Consider the following 19840-nt stretch of genomic DNA (forward strand, 5'->3'; position numbering starts at 1 on the left):
TCCTCCTCCCTACAGGAGCTGTGGTTATTCTACAGCTAGAGGTGGACAGGATAGTGTGGCTTACCTGTATAATCCCAGTCTACTAGATTGTACACTGGATACCGCAAGTCAGCACACTGGATGGCATGACAATAAGAAACCTGAACTATGCAGTATCAGAATAAGTGAACCAGACAGGCTCCTGAAGACATGGAAATCTGGGTGCCTTTTCGGAAAGATATCAGCAATGGGAACATTCCTGTTTTCTATGGCTCAAGTTCGGTTTGAGCCCCTGTTCAAACCAGTGCAACTTGTACTGTGATTTGACAGTTCCAAATCGCATGTCAAGTCGCACCCCATCGCCAGCAATGGAACTGTTCATATCGCCACAACTCATGTCGCAGCGATTATGATTATGAAAAAGGTTCCTGCGCTACTTTTTTCTGATTTCATTTCAACTTACATAGACTTCTGTTAAATGAAGGCACAAGCCACAATGAAAATCGGCAGTGCGAATTGCACTGATCTGCGGCTTTGAAATTGTGCTGAAGTAGCGTGATTTAAAAGCCGCAACAGCGTGAACCAGGGCTAAAATAGACCTATACATACAGGATTTTTACATTTCCCCTAATATTCTTACCTTCGTTGAGCAAAATAAAAATCAAAACAAAAAAAGACTTTTAGTGGCCTTTATGAAGGATCTGGTAAGGAATTAAACAATTCATAGACAAAGAAAGTCTTAAGCTTTTCACTAGCTAGGGAGATGCACATTGAAAGTTGTAATTTACTGTGTACATAATATTCCAACGCGCAGGCCTGCTATCGACTAAAATTAGAGGTATTATATAGTTCTAGTGCTGCGCATATACAAATATGACCAATGGGTGAAAGACAGTTGGTGTTACATTGTAAAATATATTAATCCATACAAAAATAATCCATGCTTTAAAATCAAAATGCATTGAAAGTTACTATCCCAAGTGTTTGCCTTGGTGCAGCAAATAGTAAATATTAAAATACGTGACACTTTATATCAAAATGATCAATTCGAAAAAATCTACAGTGCAACAGTGAATGATATATATAACAATGTAAAAAAGCAATGTGACAATAATACAGTTTGTGCAATTTTGGTGTGATTTTTATAAATTGTTTGCTGCTCCGTGCTCTATGGGTGTTCCTCCAATTATTCCGTTATGTGTTGGCACCTTCAGAAGTGTCCCCCCCCATAGTTGTGACCTTGCTGTTTAAGCTTGGTCGTGAAGCCCTTTTTATCCACACTGGGATATTTTGGGCTTGTTGTTCCCCTTTTCTCCGCAAGGGGGTGCTCTCTGCTAGATGATGAAGCTCCTCATAAGATATAGTTCGTGTTATTTCATAAATAGAGGAGAAAGAGTCTAATAGTGCTTTATCTCTTTAAAATTGTATTGAAATAAATACAAGGGTACACTCACATGTCTTTGGGGCTTATAGTACAGGCAGAATGCAGTATATATGCTTAGAATGTGCCAAGTGTGTACAGCCAGGCTCCGTTTCCACTGTGGCCCCTCCCCATTTCCCCTAACATTCTTACCTTCAGTGAGCAAGATAAAAATAAAAAGTTAGAGACTTCTTAGTGGCATTTATGACAGACCTGGTAAGTAATTAAACAATTCATAGACAAAGAAAGTTTTACGCTTTTCATTAGCTAGGGAGATGCACATTGAAAGTTGTAATTTACTGCGTACATAATCTAATATTCCTCAACTCTCAGGCCTGCTATCGACTAAGAATTACCCATCTAAAATTAGAGGTAAACCCTAACTGAATTACAGGCGTTATAAAGCAAGATTTTACCTTTTTTATCATTTGTTGCAGATTAGTGTAGCTGATCTCTTGCCATCTCTTTGCATCTATTTACATGCACCCCAGTGTTGGCTGCATGGCATTTTTCAGGGTGGTCTTCCTGACAGTGACAACAATGCATAATGTGCACCACAAGAGAGAGACAGAGTGCTGCTACCCTATACCATGAAATGCCGGAACCACATCTGGATCACTAGATATTGTTTTAATAAAAAGACATACATGTACATACACATTATATATATATATATATATATATATATATATATATATATATATATATATATATATACACACACACACGAAAAAAATAAAAGTGAATGAGTATTGACAAATAAAATAATGAAAGGGGCTTGAAGTTACAAGCTGCAGATTTACTACGGTGCAACAGACACCTTCTGTAATGGCTAGGAATTTACAAAAAAAAAAAAAAGACCTGGGAGTATGGACATATGGGGGGGGGGGGGGGGGGGTTTCGTTTTTTGGACAGGGATGCACTGCACATTGCTTTGAAACCTACCTCGTTCAGTTATTTGAGGCTGGAATGGGACTGTATAGACATGCTTATTGGAGGGGGAAGCACATTACCAGTAAAGTTATAATCCAGAAGCAGTTTATAAAATGGGGAAGATGCACATAAAGCTGGAGAGTTGCCGGTTCTAAACATTGGCGTCACCCCCCCCCCCCCCCCCCCGACTACACAGTGAATCCCAAGGATTTATTCAACATAATTACAAATATGCTTTGAAAAAGCTTACATCTATCTCTCCTTTAGGCGTTTAGTGTTCTACTTTATAGCAGCCCTTAAACCCCCCCCCCCCCAAAAGAAAATGTTATACATGGCTACAGCCACCTGCCTCTCCTACAATTGGGTATTTTTTTGCGTTTCTTTTCAAGACCTTCAATGCATCTGTGCACACATGTGAGATTGGAGCAGTTAGGAAGGTCCCGGACCTCTGTCTGCGCTTGAAAGTCAGCATGTGCAGAGGTGCTGCAAGGTCCAAAAGTCAGACAGAGTGCCTCAACACTGGTCTTTCCCTGTGTGCCACAAATAACCGAGTTGGGGAGGGGAAGGGAAGAGAATATACATACATACATACATACATACATACATACATACATACATGGCAATAAAAATAAATTACAACCCCCCCCCCCTTAATGTTAAAATGATCCTGCCAGTAAGGTACTTGGCTCCTAGTATTCTGTTATTAGCTGACAACACTGTGTCTTTGTTGCACTCCGTTCCCCTTTACTGATCATCACCATAACATAAAGCAGAGGTGTTTTGTAGAGTAGAAGAACTCGGGCAGGGCTGACATCACTGCTTGACAATTAAGTGCAGCAGAGATTGTCAGGAACTCACTGGATTTAGGCTAGATCAAGAGGTATTTTTGTAAAACACTGAGAAATATACAAAGAAATATGGTATTTTTTCCCCTTTTTAAATTTGCCCAGACTTACACTTTAACCAAGTGCCATTACCAGGCCATTTTCAGTGCTGTAATAATTTAACTGACAATTACATGGTCATGCAACACTACCCAGATTATTATTTTTATTTTATTTATTTTTTTAGAAAGACGGATATAGCTTTCTTTTGGCGGTATCTTAATTACTATGGTTAGTTTCTTAGAACTGAAAAAGATAGATGCACCCCAGAACACCATCAGACTGCAAATATGCTGCAACATGAGATGGTCAGGGACAGTGGACATGCTATGGAAGTTTATGGAGACTAGAGATAGACAGTGATTGACCGGAGGCATGTTACATGGGACTGTTCAAGATCACGGCAATTACGAGGCAATAAAGGAAACACAAACTGCTGTCTGCAGGGACCCCAAGGTCCACCAGAAAGACCCAAAAGGCCACAGGGGCTTTAAAGAATTGTTTTTTTCCCCATGTTATCAGCAGTTCCCCACTCCATGATAGAAGCCAGCAATAAAAACTTTAAGCACACTGCTCAATGACATTTTATCCCTGATCTATATACGCCCCAATGAAATGATATTCCAAAACAAAAAAAATACTTCACAATTTTTCCTACTGAACAAAATTTATTTGGAAAATACCAAAAATAAATCCATGTTTAACATATAAAATCAATTAATTTCTCAAAATTAGGTGATATTAGAATAAGATGGGTAAAAACAAAAATATTAAAATGAAAGAAAAAAAAAAAAAAAAAAAACGCACACAATTATCCACTTTTTCGTCGTTGGCTTTTACAGAGGGAAAAGCAAACTCTAGTTGAAACTTTATCAGGAACAGTAACAAAAAAATTACAATCAAGCAAAATATTGAATTTTAAAAGCGGTCCCAAAAAGAGGACTAAAGAGAACCATGCATCTTCCTTAAAGTGGTTCTAAAGCCTCAAGGTTTTTTTTACCTTAAGCCCTGCACCAGTTTTGTGTGAATGGGGTGCGATGAGAGGCAGACAAATTCATGGCTCAAATCGCACCCCAGAGATGCCGCATGTAATTCGCTGAGATTTCTGTGAAAATTACAAGCTAAACAGCTTTGTTGAAAAAAGAAAAAAAGGGGAGACCCAGAATTCATGGAAGCCCGAGGCTTTTTCCTGATCAATATTCTTCAGTAACACAGAGTAAGTAGTCAGCTCTGCTCCTGAAGAAATCTTCGCTGAAAAGACAACAGTCTGTAACCTGTAAATAGGCAGTAATGTTCCATTTCTCACACCCAGTTCAAGCATGTTTATTACGGATTACTTCCCCTCCTTCTACTTCAATTTGCTCGTAAGCCCACTTGCGATCACACCTGCATTCCACACCGCATTTGTTGGAGCCGCACTTTCTGCAGGCATAGAAACAGCCCATACAGTCTTCATCCAGGCAATCGCACAGATCCATTCCACTGACTATGAGGATACCTCTGCTGTCATACACTTTGTTCTTTGATGGGGCCGATTGTCTACAAAACATAAAAAGAAGAACACCTGTTAGATGTATACAATGAATTGGCTGGTAAACAAAATACATCTACACATAATACAAAGTATGTCATTCCCAAACTTTTTTTTTTTTTTTTTTTAGTTTTGGATGGAGTAGTGGGAGGGTATGAACCTCTGATGTTTTTATTGATGTGTCCCTGTTGAGGTTTACCCTCTTCATTGATGCTCGTGGCCATTTCTCCAGTAGGAGGAAATAATGGGATAACAGTCTATTTCGGAGAAACTAAAGTGTGTTTTTTGAGTCAATAGTATGTTTTTGAAGTAAATTGCATTGCACATAAACATTCTAATTTTATATTTTTATGACAGTTTTAGATTTAAAATGTATGGATTTCCCAATGTCCGTTTAATGGACAGCATACTTAGGATCTTGAAAAGAATCATGGTCAGGGCAAAGCAATGCACACTTTCCCCTGCATGGTTTACATGCCAGTCCCAGGTCCATATGGAGGTATAAACCTTCTGTTACGGGACTGGAGGAAGTAAACAATGGATTAAAAGTTCAACATCTCTGTACTTGTGCTTCATCAAGATCAGTAAGTGTGGTGAAAGATGGGACTTGTTGTCTTCCATTCGCAGTTCTATGTGAATGGGAGGACATAGCTGTGTATGGAAAAGTCCATGTTGAATTCAAACACAGACAGAAGATTGAAGGGAGCAGTACCCCATGAATTAGGTAAGGGTTGGCAGAAGGGCAGTCGAGGGTGAGGAACATGACTATGTTGCACCCTAAATATGGTTACAACATAAAACATGTTAAAAAACTAAGCCTTAAGACCGCATTCACACTGGTACGACTTGGACCGCGACTTGTCAGCCTGACAAGTCGCGGTCCTCACGCTCCCATTGTGTAGTACAAGAGCCGTTCTAATAGGAGTGACACAAGTCGCTCCGACTTAGAAAAATGGTCCTGTACTACTTCCGGGCGACCTGGAGGAGACTTGCCTTGACTTCCATTATGTGAAGTCCATGCAAGTCGCGCTGCACGCGTCTTCACAGGTCGCCCCCTAAGTCAGAGCGACCTAATGTGAACGGAGGCTTAAAGTGGAAGTTTAGTCAAAACCTACTCCCTGCCACAATCTAAGACTAATCTAGCCAGCCCTGTGGGAGAAAAAAAAAAACAAAAAAAAAAAAAAAAGAAACACACGCTATACTTACCTGTTCTGAATCCATTTCGGTTGGGTCTGCAGGGGCGGATGCTGTGTGCAGGAGAGACCCAACAACGGCTGTGAAATGCCTGGTAAGTGACGTCACCCATAGGCTTACTATAAGGCTTCCATTGTCAGCTGCCTCTTCTACACGCTCCCATACACTGAAGCCGCCACTAACAGCTCAGCCTGGGACCGGACCAGAGCAGCTGCAGAACAGGCAGGAAAATTTCTCTTTACAAGGCTAGATAGTTTAGGCTTAGAATGGGGCAGAGAGTAGGTTTAAAGTTAGTTAGGTTTAGACTAAACTCCCTTTTTAACAACTATCCAAATCACCTTTCCCAACCAAGGTTCCTTGAGTAATTTGTGTGTGTGTGTGTGTGTGTGTGTGTGTGTGTGTGTGTGTGTGTGTGTGTGTGTGTGTGTGTGTGTGTGTGTGTGGTGTTCTCACTGACCATCAAGCTAATATACTGTGAGCTGTACATAATATGGACAGGGGTTCCCTAATATCTGGAAGATATTTTATGGGGTTCTACATTGCTAGAATGGTTTAGAAAGCCAGCTGGAAGCTCTGACTGTCTCTTAACACTTTACCTTGTGTTGTATTGCCATCTAGTGGAATAAATGAATACTCTAAGTGAGCACCACTGGCCATAGGTAAATCAAATAACCTTTTACAATAAATTCCAGGCTCAAATTGGAAAGGTGCATTAGTCCGATTTTTTGGTTTTAATAATGTGCACTGAAATAAAAGCACAATGGAAGGACAGCTGACAAGGTATACGCTTGTTTGTAATATATTTATCATAACCAAAAGTAACATTGAAATGTGTGTCTCAAGACTTGACTGGACAAGGGCCTATGTGGACAGGCTTTTGGCTTGTGTCTGTACATTAGGGAGGTGTCTGCCTTAGCTGGCTCAGAGAATGATGTATGTTGGCAGCATGAGGACACCTCCAGCTTCAATAATAGATACAGCTGTACATAAGGACTATGACAATGTGTTCAGGCTGTGCAGTGGAAATGACTTTTTGCCTCCTGTTTCACCCAGTAACGATGCTCACATAAAATGCAGTAACTGGACAAATGAAGATCTGATACCAAACCTTTCTGACCCTGTGGGTGTGGACTTGGTCAGCCGCCTCTTCTCTCGCGCACTCGTTTCTGGAGTGAAATCAGTCTGTCGTCCTGGGTTGGAAAACTGCAACGATTTCAAGGTTTTGGCTGATCGCCCCTGAATAAAAACATAGGCAAATGTGAACAAACAAGTATTGGTTTGGACGCTGAAAGCAAATTAAAGCTCAACTTGGGGTAAGTAAAAATTCTCCCATGCAATGGGGCTGCCCTGGCACTGCAAGGTACTTGTTTAGGTCAAGGAGACGGAGAAATGCATTTTTTATTTACCTGATCCTTCGAGCTGTAAGACTGAACCTCACAGCCTCTTCTCCTCCATGCTGTACAGCTGGATGCCCTCTGCCTTTTTTAAGACAGATGCAAGGACACTTAGGAACAGTCCTCTCCCAGAATATAGGGACGTAGATATTTCTTTAGAAACCAACCAGATGTGTTCATCTGCTACTTCCACTGCAGCACTTAGTGGTTCCTCCTGCTAGCCCCATTTCATTACATGGGACAGCAGTAACATAGGGGTTGGTGGGAGGAACCAATAAAAACAGCAGGGGACCAGGTACTTAAAGAAGACCCTCCCCTCTCAAAACCAAAAAACGATTTGATGCTGCAAACTGCGCAAACCAGACAGCCTCGAAGGTTGACACCATCAGGCCCAGTACCCGCACACGAATACTCTGGCAAAGGCCGAGTCCAGAGTCAGCCTCAGATAGTCTAGTTTCGTAGAAGGGACCAAGGCTGAGTTCCGAAGATTCAGAATCCAGCCGAACTCCTTCAGAGTTCATATGGTGATCTCCAGGTTTTCCACCAGCGCAGCAGAAGACTACTTGCAGAAGGAGATTGTATAAATAGCCCAGGACCGCAATCCCCTGCTAGCTTAACAATGCCAGTACCGGGGCAAACACTGTAGTAAAGACCCGAGGAGCGGAGGAGAGAGCCCCAAACTGATAATGTTCCTCTCCCACTGCAAAGCGGGGAAAGCGCTGGTGACACATATTGGAATGTGAAAGTAGACATCTGTGATGTCAATGGAGGCAAGAAAATTCCCGATTCAGGGAAGCCACCACTGTGCGAATGGAATCCATCCTGAACTTCTGCACCCGCACAAAGCAGTTCAGCGCCTTGAGGTCCAGGATTAGACACGCCTTCCTTCCTGGGATCTGTAAACAGATTAAGTAAAAACCCCTGAAAACGTTCCACAATCGGAACCGGGACAATCACCCCTTGGAATGTTCTTTTTAGCACCGATAAGGAGGTCTTGCTGCCCCCTCAGGACCAAGGGTATCCAAAAACACTAAGACAACAACAAGAGAAGGGCACATGCGGTGTCACACCCCCCGCTCTGATGGATGCCTGGGTGGGAAGCCAAATGAGGGCACGATAGCATGATCAACGCCTGGTGTCACCACCTCTAGGCCTTAAAAGGGATGATTCTCTCCCCCCCCCCCCCCCCTTATTAGGCAAACAAACATTTTTCTCCTTGCTTACATTCCTTGTAATAGGAATAAAAGTGACAAGAAAAAAAAAAAAATTATATAATGTGTGTGTGTGTGTGTGTGTGTATATACAGTGGGTACGGAAAGTATTCAGACCCCCTTAAATTTTTCACTCTTTGTTATATTGCAGCCATTTGCTAAAATCATTTAAGTTCATTCTTCTTCCTCATGAATGTACACATAGCACCCCATACTGACAGAAATACACAGAATTGTTGACATTGTTGCAGATTTATTAAAAAAGAAAAACTGAAATATCACATGGTCCTAAGTATTCAGACCCTTTGCTGTGACACTCGTATATTTAACTCAGGTGCTTTCCATTTCTTCTGATCATCCTTGAGATGGTTCTACACCTTCATTTGAGTCCAGCTGTGTTTGATTATACTGATTGGACTTGATTAGGAAAGCCACACACCTGTCTATATAAGACCTTCCAGATCACAATGCATGTCAGAGCAAATGAGAATCATGAGGTCAAAGGAACTGCCTGAAGAGCTCAGAGACAGAATTGTGGCAAGGCACAGATCTGGCCAAGGTTACAAAAAGATTTCTGCTGCACTTAAGGTTCCTAAGAGCACAGTGGCCTCCATAATCCTCAAATGGAAGACGTTTGGGACGACCAGAACCCTTCCTAGAGCTGGCCGTCTGGCCAAACTAAGCTATCGGGGGAGAAGAGCCTTGGTGAGAGAGGTAAAGAAGAACCCAAAGATCACTGTGGCTGAGCTCCAGAGACGCAGTCAGGAGATGGGAGAAAGTTGTAGAAAGTCAACCATCACTGCAGCCCTCCACCAGTCGGGGCTTTATGGCAGAGTGGCCCGACGGAAGCCTCTCCTCAGTGTAAGACATATGAAAGCCCGCATGGAGTTTGCTAAAAAAACACCTGAAGGACTCCAAGATGGTGAGAAATAAGATTCTCTGGTCTGATGAGACCAAAATAGAACTTTTTGGCCTTAATTCTAAGCGGTATGTGTGGAGAAAACCAGGCACTGCTCATCACCTGTCCAATACAGTCCCTCCGTGCTCGTGTGCGCAGAAGCAAATGCATGCGTAAGTCATAGACCTCTTCTGTAACTACAAAGGTAACTTGTATCGCCTATGGAGTTTAAGTACCATAGTTTGTCGCCATACCATTAGTGTGCACAATTTTTAAAGCATGACATGTTAGGTATCTATTTACTCAGTGGAATATCTTTCACATTATACAAAAAAAAAAGAAATTGGGCTAACTTAACTGTTTTTAAATAAGTTTTTTTTTTTTTTTTAATTAAAAAGAAAGTTTCTTTTATTCACAAAAAAAAAATGCGTTAGAGACCGCTGCGCAAATACGGTGTGACAAAATACTGCAATCACCATTTATTCCCTAGGGTCTGAAGTAATTACACTGTTACAATGCAATGTAGTGAGTGTACAGCTTGTATAACAGTGTAAATTTGCGGTCCCCTCAAAAAAACTCAACACACAACCATTAATGTCTAAACTGCTGGTTACAAACATGAGTACACCCCTAAGTGAAAATGTCCAAATTGGGCCCAAAGTGTCAATATTTTGTGTGGCCACCATTATTTTCCAGCACTGCCCTAACTCTCTTGGGCATGGAGTTCGCCAGAGCTTCACAGGTTGCCACTGCAGTCCTTTTCCACTCCTCCATGACGACATCACAGAGCTGGTGGATGTTACAGACCTTGCTCTCCTCCACCTTCCGTTTGAGGTCTGGAGACATGCTTGGCCAGTCCATCACCTTTACCCCTCAAGCTTCTTTAGCAAGGCAGTGGTCGACTTGGAGGTGTGTTTGGGGTCGTTATGTTGGAATACTGCCCTGTGGCACAGTCTCCTAAATGGGGGGGCATGCTCTGCTTCAGTATATCACAGTACATGGCATTCATGGTTCCCCCAATGAACTTTAGCTCCCCAGTGCCGGCAGCACTCATGCAGCCCCAGACCATGACACTCCCACCACCATGCTTGACTGTAGGCAAGACACACTTGTCTTTGTACTCCTCACCTGGTTGCCGCCACACACGCTTGATACCATCTGAACCAAATAAGTTTATCTTGGTCTCATCAGACCACAGGACATGGTTCCAGTAATCCATGTTCTTAGTCTGCTTGCCTTCAGCAAACTTTTTGCATGCTTTCTTGTGCATCATCTTTAGAAGAGGCTTCCTTCTGGGACGACAGTCATGCAGACCAATTTGATGCAGTGTGCGGCGTATGGTCTGGACATGGACAGGTTGACCCCCCCCCCACCCCTTCAACCTCTGCAGCAATGCTGGCAGCACTCATATGTCGATTTCCCAAAGACAACCTCTGGATAGAATGATGAGAACGTGCACTCAACTTCTTTGGTGGACCATGGCGAGGCCTGTTCTGAGTGGAACCTGTCCTGTTAAAACGCTGTATGGTCTTGGCCTCCGTGCTGCAGCTCAGTTTCAGGGTCTTAGCAATCTTCTTATAGCCTAGCCCTAGACCATCTTTTTGTAGAGCAACAACTCTTTTTTTCAGATCCTCAGAGAGTTCTTTGATGTTTCATGTTGAACTTCCAGTGACCATTTACCACACCTGCTCCCCACTGATACCCGAGACCTTGAAACACTAACAAGTCACATGACACCGGGGAGGGAAAATGGCTAATTGGGCCCAATTTGGACATTTTCACTTAGGGGTGTACTCACTTTTGTTGCCAGCGGTTTAGACATTAATAGCTGTATGTCAAGTTATTTTAAGGGGACAGCAAATTTACACTGTTATACAAGCTGCACACTCACTACTTTACATTGTAGCAAAGTGTCATTTCTTCAGTGTTGTCACATGAAAAGATATAATAAAATATTTACCTAAAATGTGAGGGGTGTACTCACTTTTATGAGATACCGTGTGTATGTATGTATATATATATTTTATTTTTTTATTATTTTATTATGTTTGGGGGTTCTATGTAATTTTCTAGCAAAAAATACTGATTGTAAAAAAAAAAAAAAAAAAAAAAAAATAATATTTTTTACTTTCTGCAGTAAAACATTCAATCAAGAAGAAAAAAAAAATGTAAAAACCAAATTTCTTCTTCAAAAAAAAATAAATAATGTAGGCTGATATGTATTCTGTTACTGATGAGGCTGCACTGATGGGCACTTATAATCAGGACATTAATCAGTGCTGATGTCCCTTTTAGATAAGTCGGTTTTCGGCTCTCCTCATGCTGTCAGTGTGAGGAAAGGAGTGCCGATAACCGGCCTCTGTTTACATCTGTGATTAGCTGTAATTGGACACTTCTGATCACCTCGTAAAAGCCGCTGATTGGCTCTTTACCTCAATGTGATCCCCAGTGTCTGGAGGACATAGTGATCACAGAGCGCACTACCTGCACCCCGTCATTTGGCTATAGTGTGGTCGATATATGGAAAAAAAAAAAAGGGCTGCAGTTTACTATCACTTTAAAAAATGCGGTGGATAAGCGATGCCATGCTTCCTCACCGCCTGCCTGTAGCCTGTGGCGCACGATCCAATCACGGGTCAGGGAAGGCACATTTGAACGGTTACAAGGGTACCGCTGAATTAATTCGGCATAAACAGCGGAGATGGACACATGTGAGAGTCCTCCAAGTCATAGGACCAATCAGAAGAATCCATTCCATCTGTATCCATTTAGGGGGGCCCTTGTGTTACATAGTTACCAGTAGATCAGATTATATAGTGCAGGGTTTCACAACCAGGGTTCCTCCTGAGGTTGCTGGGGGTTCCTTGAGCAATTTCTGCCTCTCAGATAAATTTCCACTCACACCATTGTTCCTTTTAGCTGTCCGTAAGGGGGGGTAATTCTTCCCAATGATGACAAGAGTAATGGTCCTTTCACATGAACGATCCGATCAGATCTGCCTGTCAGTTTTTCAGGTGGAGCTGATCGGATCCTCCATGCATCCCTATGGAGCAGCGGGTGTCAGTGGAGACATCTCCGCTGCTATCCGATTCCAATCCTGTCCATGAAATCCGGACGGATGGAAACCCTATTCTGTCCAGTGGATCGGATGAGAACGGACAGGCGGTCAGCTCCCATCAGATCTCCCCATAGAGGAAAGCAGGGATCTGACAGCTTTGTCTCTGCACACAGAGCGTAGACGGAGCTGTCATCCGCCTGCTCAGCGGGGGATCGGTGGATCGATCCCCACTGAGCAGAATGGAGTCCGCCAGCGGATGCAGACCGTGTGAAAGGACCCTTAGGAGTCTTCCACTGACTGTCACACTAATGTATCAGGAGTTGTAGATTTGTAATTTTTATCAGGGGGTTCCCCGAGACCAGAAATGTATTTCAAGGGTTCCTCTGTGATGAAAGGATGAGAAGGGCTGTCATAGAGTGTGGTCACCTCCAGGCAGTAGAAGCTCCTCTCTGATTGGACACATTAGGGAGTTCCTCATATTACAGATTTGTTCATACATATAAAGTTGATTGTAGGATGTGTGACAAACAAATATATACCCCCACCCAGTCAGGCCCTGCTAACACTCTACAATCACCTAGTACTGTCTGCCCAGCCTGGTATCACTCTGCTATCTCCAGCACAACTCTTCCGGTCTCGGTACCCTCCCCCTACCGCACACAGTGTGCGCCCTCCGCTGTTCTCTCATGCCCGGTACCCCACATTACACCCCCTTCCTCCTCCTCACTCACTTTCGCCTGGGACTTCTTGCTCGGCATTCCCGCGTTACTCCCAGCGCCGTCCCGCGCCGCCGCCATCCACAGGCGCCCCGCCCCCTATAACGCGTCATCTCGCACACACCATAGAGACTCACAGAGGGACAGATAGGCGGGAGGTTTGGAATGTTGGCGCTGTCTATGGTGCTGGTTGGAGTTTCCATGGTGATTCCCTGACAACAACTGGCCTTCTAGTGTGCTATGTAAACAGTGGTGTCTGTGCAGCTCATGTCCAAAATCTATAACTTTTCATAAACGTCCTAATAAGAAGAATGTCACTCATACATAAAGGAGAAGTAAAGGCAATTTTATTTATTTTTTGGTTTTGAGAGTGGAGAGGGGTTAGAATTCCTGCCATTTGTACCTCTGTTAGGGAGATTGTAGTAGAACTATAAGCAAAACTTTTTTTTGCATTTTGGATAGAGTAAGGGAGGGTTATAAATCCTGTCAGATTTATTTTTGCCCATTTGTGTCCCATTGCAGAGATTTTCCTTTACTTCCTGTCCCATAGCTAAACAGGAAGTGAGAGGAAATCCCTGCAAACTAAGGGAACTCCTTGCCCCCCCCCCCCCCCACAGGTCACCAGAACCAGTGTCCCCATTGGAAGATTTCTCCTCTATTACATTTCTGGGGACAACCCAAAATTTGGGTTTTTCTTTTAGCCCAGGTTCACACTGCGGCCAGTTTGAAATCAAGCCGAGATTTCAGTCTGACTTTAGGAGCGATTTCACAGACATCTGTGTGGGTTCCTGCACAGATATCTATGGAAATTGCCCCCCAAATCACCAAAAGTATAGAAATTTTTGGGAATCAGTGCGGAGCCGCAAACTCGGCATTGCAGCGGTTCGGATAGTGCCATAAGCGGCAATTGCCTCAGATTTGACATGTGAAATCGCATGTCAAATTGGACCAATGTGAACCTGGGCTTACTTTCACTTTCAATGGTAATAGTAAACTGGACAAATAGAGAGGGCGAATCTCTCTAATGGAGGCACAGACAGCAATAACAAACCGATAGGCATTCTAATCCCTCTCCATTATATCCAAAACTAAAAAAAAAAGTTTTGCCTTTAGTTAAACTTTAATTACTTGCCAGCCAGGCCAATTCTGACACTTCGCTCCTACATGTATAAATCTTCTTTTTGTTTTGCTAGAAAAAGACTTAGAACCCCCAAACATTATATATCTATTTTAGCAGAGGCCCTATAAAATAAAATGGTGTGTGTTGCAATTTTTTATGCCACATTGTATTTACGCAGCTGTTTTTCCAACGCAATTCTTTTGGGGAAAAAAAAACACTTTTAAGGAATTAAAAAAAAAAAACACACAAAAGTTTGCCCAATTTATAATGTATAATGTGAAAGATGATGTTACGCTAAGTAAATAGATACCTAACATGTCATGCTTTAAAATTGCTTCTGCTCGTGGAATGGCGGCAATCTACAGTGCTTATCATTTTCCATAGGCGATGCTTTAAACACTTTTATAGGAGGTCTGGTGCTAAAATTATTGCTCTTGTTCTGACATTCACAACAATACCTCACGTGTGGTGCGATCACTGTTTACATATGCATGCGGAAGTAACGCATACGTTCGTATTAGCGCATAAGCACGGTGAGACAGGCGCTTTGATTTTTTTATTTTTTTATTATTATTATCATTATTTATTTTATACAAAATGGTTTTATTTCTTTGATTAACTTTATTGCTATCACAAGGGATGAACAACATCTCTTGTGACAGCATGGGCCGTGACAGGTCCTCTTTATGGAGAGATCTGCTGGTGGCCAGATAAACAAAGAGGCAGAACCTGAAGTGAAGACATAACTCGTCGCTCCCTGTTTCCAGGGTTACAGGGAGAGCGAGAGAGAGGAACAAGGTCAGTTCCTCTCTCTGTTCAGGGCAGCCATCGGCGCCAGCCACATCGCTGCCGGGCTCTGCGATCGTAGGTATAGCTCGGGAGAGGCAGTGGTGGGAGGGGGGTGGGACCAGTGGTGGGATTCAAAAATTTTAGTAACCAGTTCCGACTTTCCCAGCAGAATGACCAGCGTGCCCCCTTTTAATGCAGAATGACCAGCGTGCCCCCTTTCAATGCAAAGTGACCAGCGTACCCCCCTTTTAATGCAGAATGACCAGCGTGCCCCCTTTTAATGCACAGTGACCAGCGTGCCCCCTTTCAATGCACAGTGACCAGCGTGCCCCCCTTTCAATGCACAGTGACCAGCATGCCCCCCTTTCAATGCACAGTGACCAGCGTGCCCCCCTTTCAATGCAGAGAGACCAGAATGCCCCCTTTCAATGCACAGTGACCACAGCATTGCCCTCAATGATTGCAGAGTGCCACAGCATTGCCCACAATGATTGCAGAGTGCCACAGCATTGCCCCCAATCATTGCAGAGTGCCCACAGCATTGCCCCCAATGATCATTGCAGAGTGCCCACAGCATTGCCCCCAATGATTGCAGAGTGCCACAGCATTGCCCCCAATGATCATTGTAGAGTGCCCACAGCATTGCCCCCAATGATTGCAGAGTACCCACAGCATTGCCCCCAATGATTGCAGAGTGCCCACAGCATTGCCCCAATGATTGCAGAGTGCCCACAGCATTGCCCCCAATCAATGCAGAGTGCCCACAGCATTGCCCCCAATAGTTGCAGAGTGCCCACAGCATTGCCCCCAATAATTACAGAGTGCCCACATCATTGCCCCCAATGATTGCAGAGTACCACAGCATTGCCCCCAATAATTGCAGAGTGCCCACAGCATGCCGCCAATAATTGCAGAGTGCCCACAGCATTGCCCCCAATGATTGCAGAATGCCCACAGCATTGCCCCCAATAATTGCAGAGTGCCCACAGCATGCCCCCAATGATTGCAGAGTGCCCGCATCATTGCCCCAATAATTGCAGAGTGCCCACAGCATTGCCCCCAATGATTGCAGAGTGCCCACAGCATTGCCCCCAATGATTGCAGAATGCCCACAGCATTGCCCCCAATGATTGCAGAGTGCCACAGCATTGCCCCCAATAATTGCAGAGTGCCCACAGCATTGCCCCCAATAATTGCAGAGTGCCCACAGCATTGCCCCTAATAATTGCAGAGTGCCCACAGCATTGCCCCCAATAATTGCAGAGTGCCACAGCATTGCCCCCAATAATTGCAGAGTGCCCACAGCATTGCCCCCAATGAGTGCCAGCGATCCCCCGCGAGACCCATGCGCTTACCTCACGGACGGTCACGCAGCTTCTCTTCAGTCCCCGACTCCCCGCGTCTCCGAGTTCTCAGTCCTCCCGCCTCCTCGTCCAATGGAACGGGGTTTGCCTTTCGGCCAATCAGGAAGCGGGAGGACCCGCTCCCTGATTGGCCAGGAGGAGGATCCGTGTGACAATAGCGAATTTTAATTCGCTATTGTCACAGAATGGGCGGGTCGGGGCGCACTGCTCTGCTCCCCTGCCGCCACGTCTGCGGCTGCGCGGTCCAAGCGCGGGACCTTCAATTGTACTGCGCGTCCTTAGACGCGCAGAGGGAACAGCCGGTTCTGCGAACTTGCAGAAAGTTAGTAACCGGTTCTATGGAACCGGTGCGAACGGGCTGAATCCCACCACTGGGTGGGACCCTCTTCCACAACCCACAGAAGTGATCGAGTGGCTAATTAGCCTCTTGATCACTTCTGCTGAAAACATCATCGCTGGATGACAAATTCAATACTGGAATGATGCCTGTGGGTGCAGGCATCATTCCAGTATACCCACTGAAACCAGAGCACATCCGTGGACATCCTCCCACTGGGAAGTGGTTAATTCATCCTCTCTGTTTGTTCTAATTGCTGTTATCACCCAGAGTGAAGGTCACAAATGTTGGGTTGTCCCCAGAAGAGGACTAGCAGTGATATTTCTGGTTCTAGTGACACTTTGAAGGGATCTCTTCTCACTTCCTGTTTTGGCTATGAGACAGGAAGTGAAGTGAAACCTCCTCAATGGGACACAGATGGCAATAATAAACCTTACAGTTGTTATAACCCTCCCTTACTCTATCCAAAATGAAAAAAAAAAAAAGGTTTGCCTTTAGTTCTACTTTACCTGAATAGTTACATTGGTCCAGTGTGGACTTGAGCAGCACATAAAATCTGCATTTTTTTTCCTTCCACCATTGGTTGCAAAAAAAAAAAAAGCAAAAAAATAAAATTGTAAAAAATATCCTACTGACACCAATCCTTGCTCCTTGTGACACCATCCACTGCTCTACTGACACTGCCAGTATATAAACACATGGGCACACACATGAATACAGTATATGTTTGTGTTTTGGGGTGCACACCCTAATGCAAATGGCTGTGCACACCTATGCGTTAGAATGAGTGGTGGATGTCACACCGAGGCTTGAGACGCGGGTGGCTCCGGAGAAGCAGAAGCCGGTCAACGGGTGCCAGTCAAAGGATGACTACCGGCACCCTACCTATCATTGGCAAAACACACAGAACGGAGCTCTGCCTATGTAAGCAAGGCAGATACCAATTCCGACAGGAGGGAAAAGATAGATTTTCTTTCCCTGCTGTAAAAGCACCTAACACAGTACACAAAAACACAGACTAGGCACACAGTTAATTGCCCTAGATGTTTAACCCCTTCCCAGCCAATGCCCTTCGTACAGTGACAGTGCATATTTTTAGCACTGATCACTGTATTAGTGTCACTGGTTCCCACGCCATGTCAAAAGGGTCAGTTAGTGTCTGATTGTCCGGCGCAGTAATAGAGACCGGCTGTAAGTTGCTATAAGTCGCTGATCACTGCCATTTTAACAAAAATATGTATCAGAATACATATTGGTCTAAATTTATAAGGAATTTTTTTTTTATCAAATATATTTTATAGTAGAAAGTAAAATATATTGTTTTGTCTTTTTTTTTGTTTATAGCGCAAGAAATAAAACACCCAATAGTGATGAAATACCACCAAAAGAAAGCTTTATTTGTCGGAAAAAAATTACATAAATTTTATTTGGGTACAGCGCCACATGACTGCACAATTGTCAGTTAACCACTTGCTGACCGCACCACGCAGATTTACTGCAGCAGGGTGGCTCGACTGCGCATAATCACGTAGACACAGTGGGAGGAGCAGGCTAGATCGCCGCTGGACTCCCGCAATCTTTGGCTAAAATGACAGAAGAGCCGCCTGATTATGTAAACAAAGCAGGCGGCTCTTCTGTCAGAGAGGCAGGGAAAGATCGTGTGATTCAGCTAAGCTGAATCACCGATCTCTCTCTGCCTCTGTCCAACCCACCCCCCCCCCACTGTTAGTAAACACAATAGGGAACACATTTAACCCCTTGATCACCCCTAGTGTTAACCCCTTCCCTGCCAGTGTAATTTATACAGTAACAGCGCATATTATTTAGCACTGATTACTGTATTAATGTCACTAGTCCCCAGAAAATGTAAAAAATGGCAGTTAGGTGTCTGAACTGTCCGCTGCAATGTCACAGTCCCGATAAAAATAGTTGCTCACTGCCATTACTAGTAAAAAAATGAAAATGAAATAAAAAGTCCATAAATGTATCCCATAGTTTGTAAACGCTATAACTTTTGCGCAAACCAATTATTATACGCTTTTTGGGATTTTTTTTTACCAAAAATATGTAGCAGAATACAAATTGGCTTAAACTGATAAAAAAATTTGATTTTTTTTTTTAAAAAATTGGGGAATGTTTTATAGCAGAAAGTAAAAAATATTGGTGTTTTTTTCAAAATTCTCGCTCTTTTTCTGTTTATAGCACAAAATCTAAAAACCGCAGAGGTGATCAAATACCACCAAAAGAAAGCTTTATTTGTGGGGGGAAAAGGACATCAATTTTATTTGGGTACAGCATTTCACAACCGCGCAATTGTCAGTTAAAGCAACGCAGTGCCGAACATGCAGACTCAGGCCTTAACCTCCCTGGCGGTATCATTCTCGGATTTTAGGTGCTGAAAGCGGTACCATTATTTTGCATGTAATTCTTGTGAATAAGCAGCCCAAACCAACTGTATACATTTATTATATATATATGTATACATATATTATACATATATTATATTATATATTATATATATATATATATATATATATATATATATATATATATACACACATACATAAAAAGTACAGTAAAACTGCAGGAAAGGGCACTGGGGAGCAAACTAATATGATTTTTTTTATTTTGAATGGTATCAGTGTGTTTGGTGTGTTTTACATTTGAATTTGCCGCCGGTTCCACCCCCCTGCGAACGTCACGTCGCAGGAGACGGAAGCCGGGGCACGGAGACGATCGGGAGGAAGATCCGCCGCCACACACCACCGGGACACATCGCTGGATCCCGGTGACAAGGTAAGTAACCTCTTTTACAGGATCCAGCGATGCTTCTGGCGGTACCCCGAGTGTGGCTCGGGGTTACCGCTTTTGGCTCTGAAATTTAACCCCCCGAGCCACGCTCGGGAATACCGCTAAGAAGGTTAACAATACCATACGCCTGTGCAGGGCTTTGTTTTCCGCCATGGGGATACACAGGTGTTCTGTGAATCCCCATGCGGTAAGTCCCATTGA

The 19840-nt window shown here is 43.6% G+C and overlaps 1 protein-coding gene across 1 annotated transcript; it reads right to left on the reverse strand.

Annotated features, from left to right (window-relative positions):
• Window positions 1-4356: 4356 nt before the first annotated feature.
• ARL14EP (ARF like GTPase 14 effector protein) lies at window positions 4357-13347 on the reverse strand. The gene is made up of 3 exons (XM_082270448.1): window positions 13234-13347; window positions 7050-7177; window positions 4357-4755 (listed from the first exon to the last, which is right to left on the reverse strand). Exons 1-3 carry the CDS (start codon window positions 13297-13299, stop codon window positions 4530-4532), a joined length of 420 nt encoding a protein of 139 aa, XP_082126574.1. The 5' UTR covers window positions 13300-13347; the 3' UTR covers window positions 4357-4529.
• Between the last annotated feature and the right edge of the window lie 6493 nt (window positions 13348-19840).

This window comes from Pelophylax lessonae (assembly GCF_965119305.1).
Source record: "Pelophylax lessonae genome assembly, chromosome: 10".
NCBI classification, from domain to species: domain Eukaryota; kingdom Metazoa; phylum Chordata; class Amphibia; order Anura; family Ranidae; genus Pelophylax; species Pelophylax lessonae.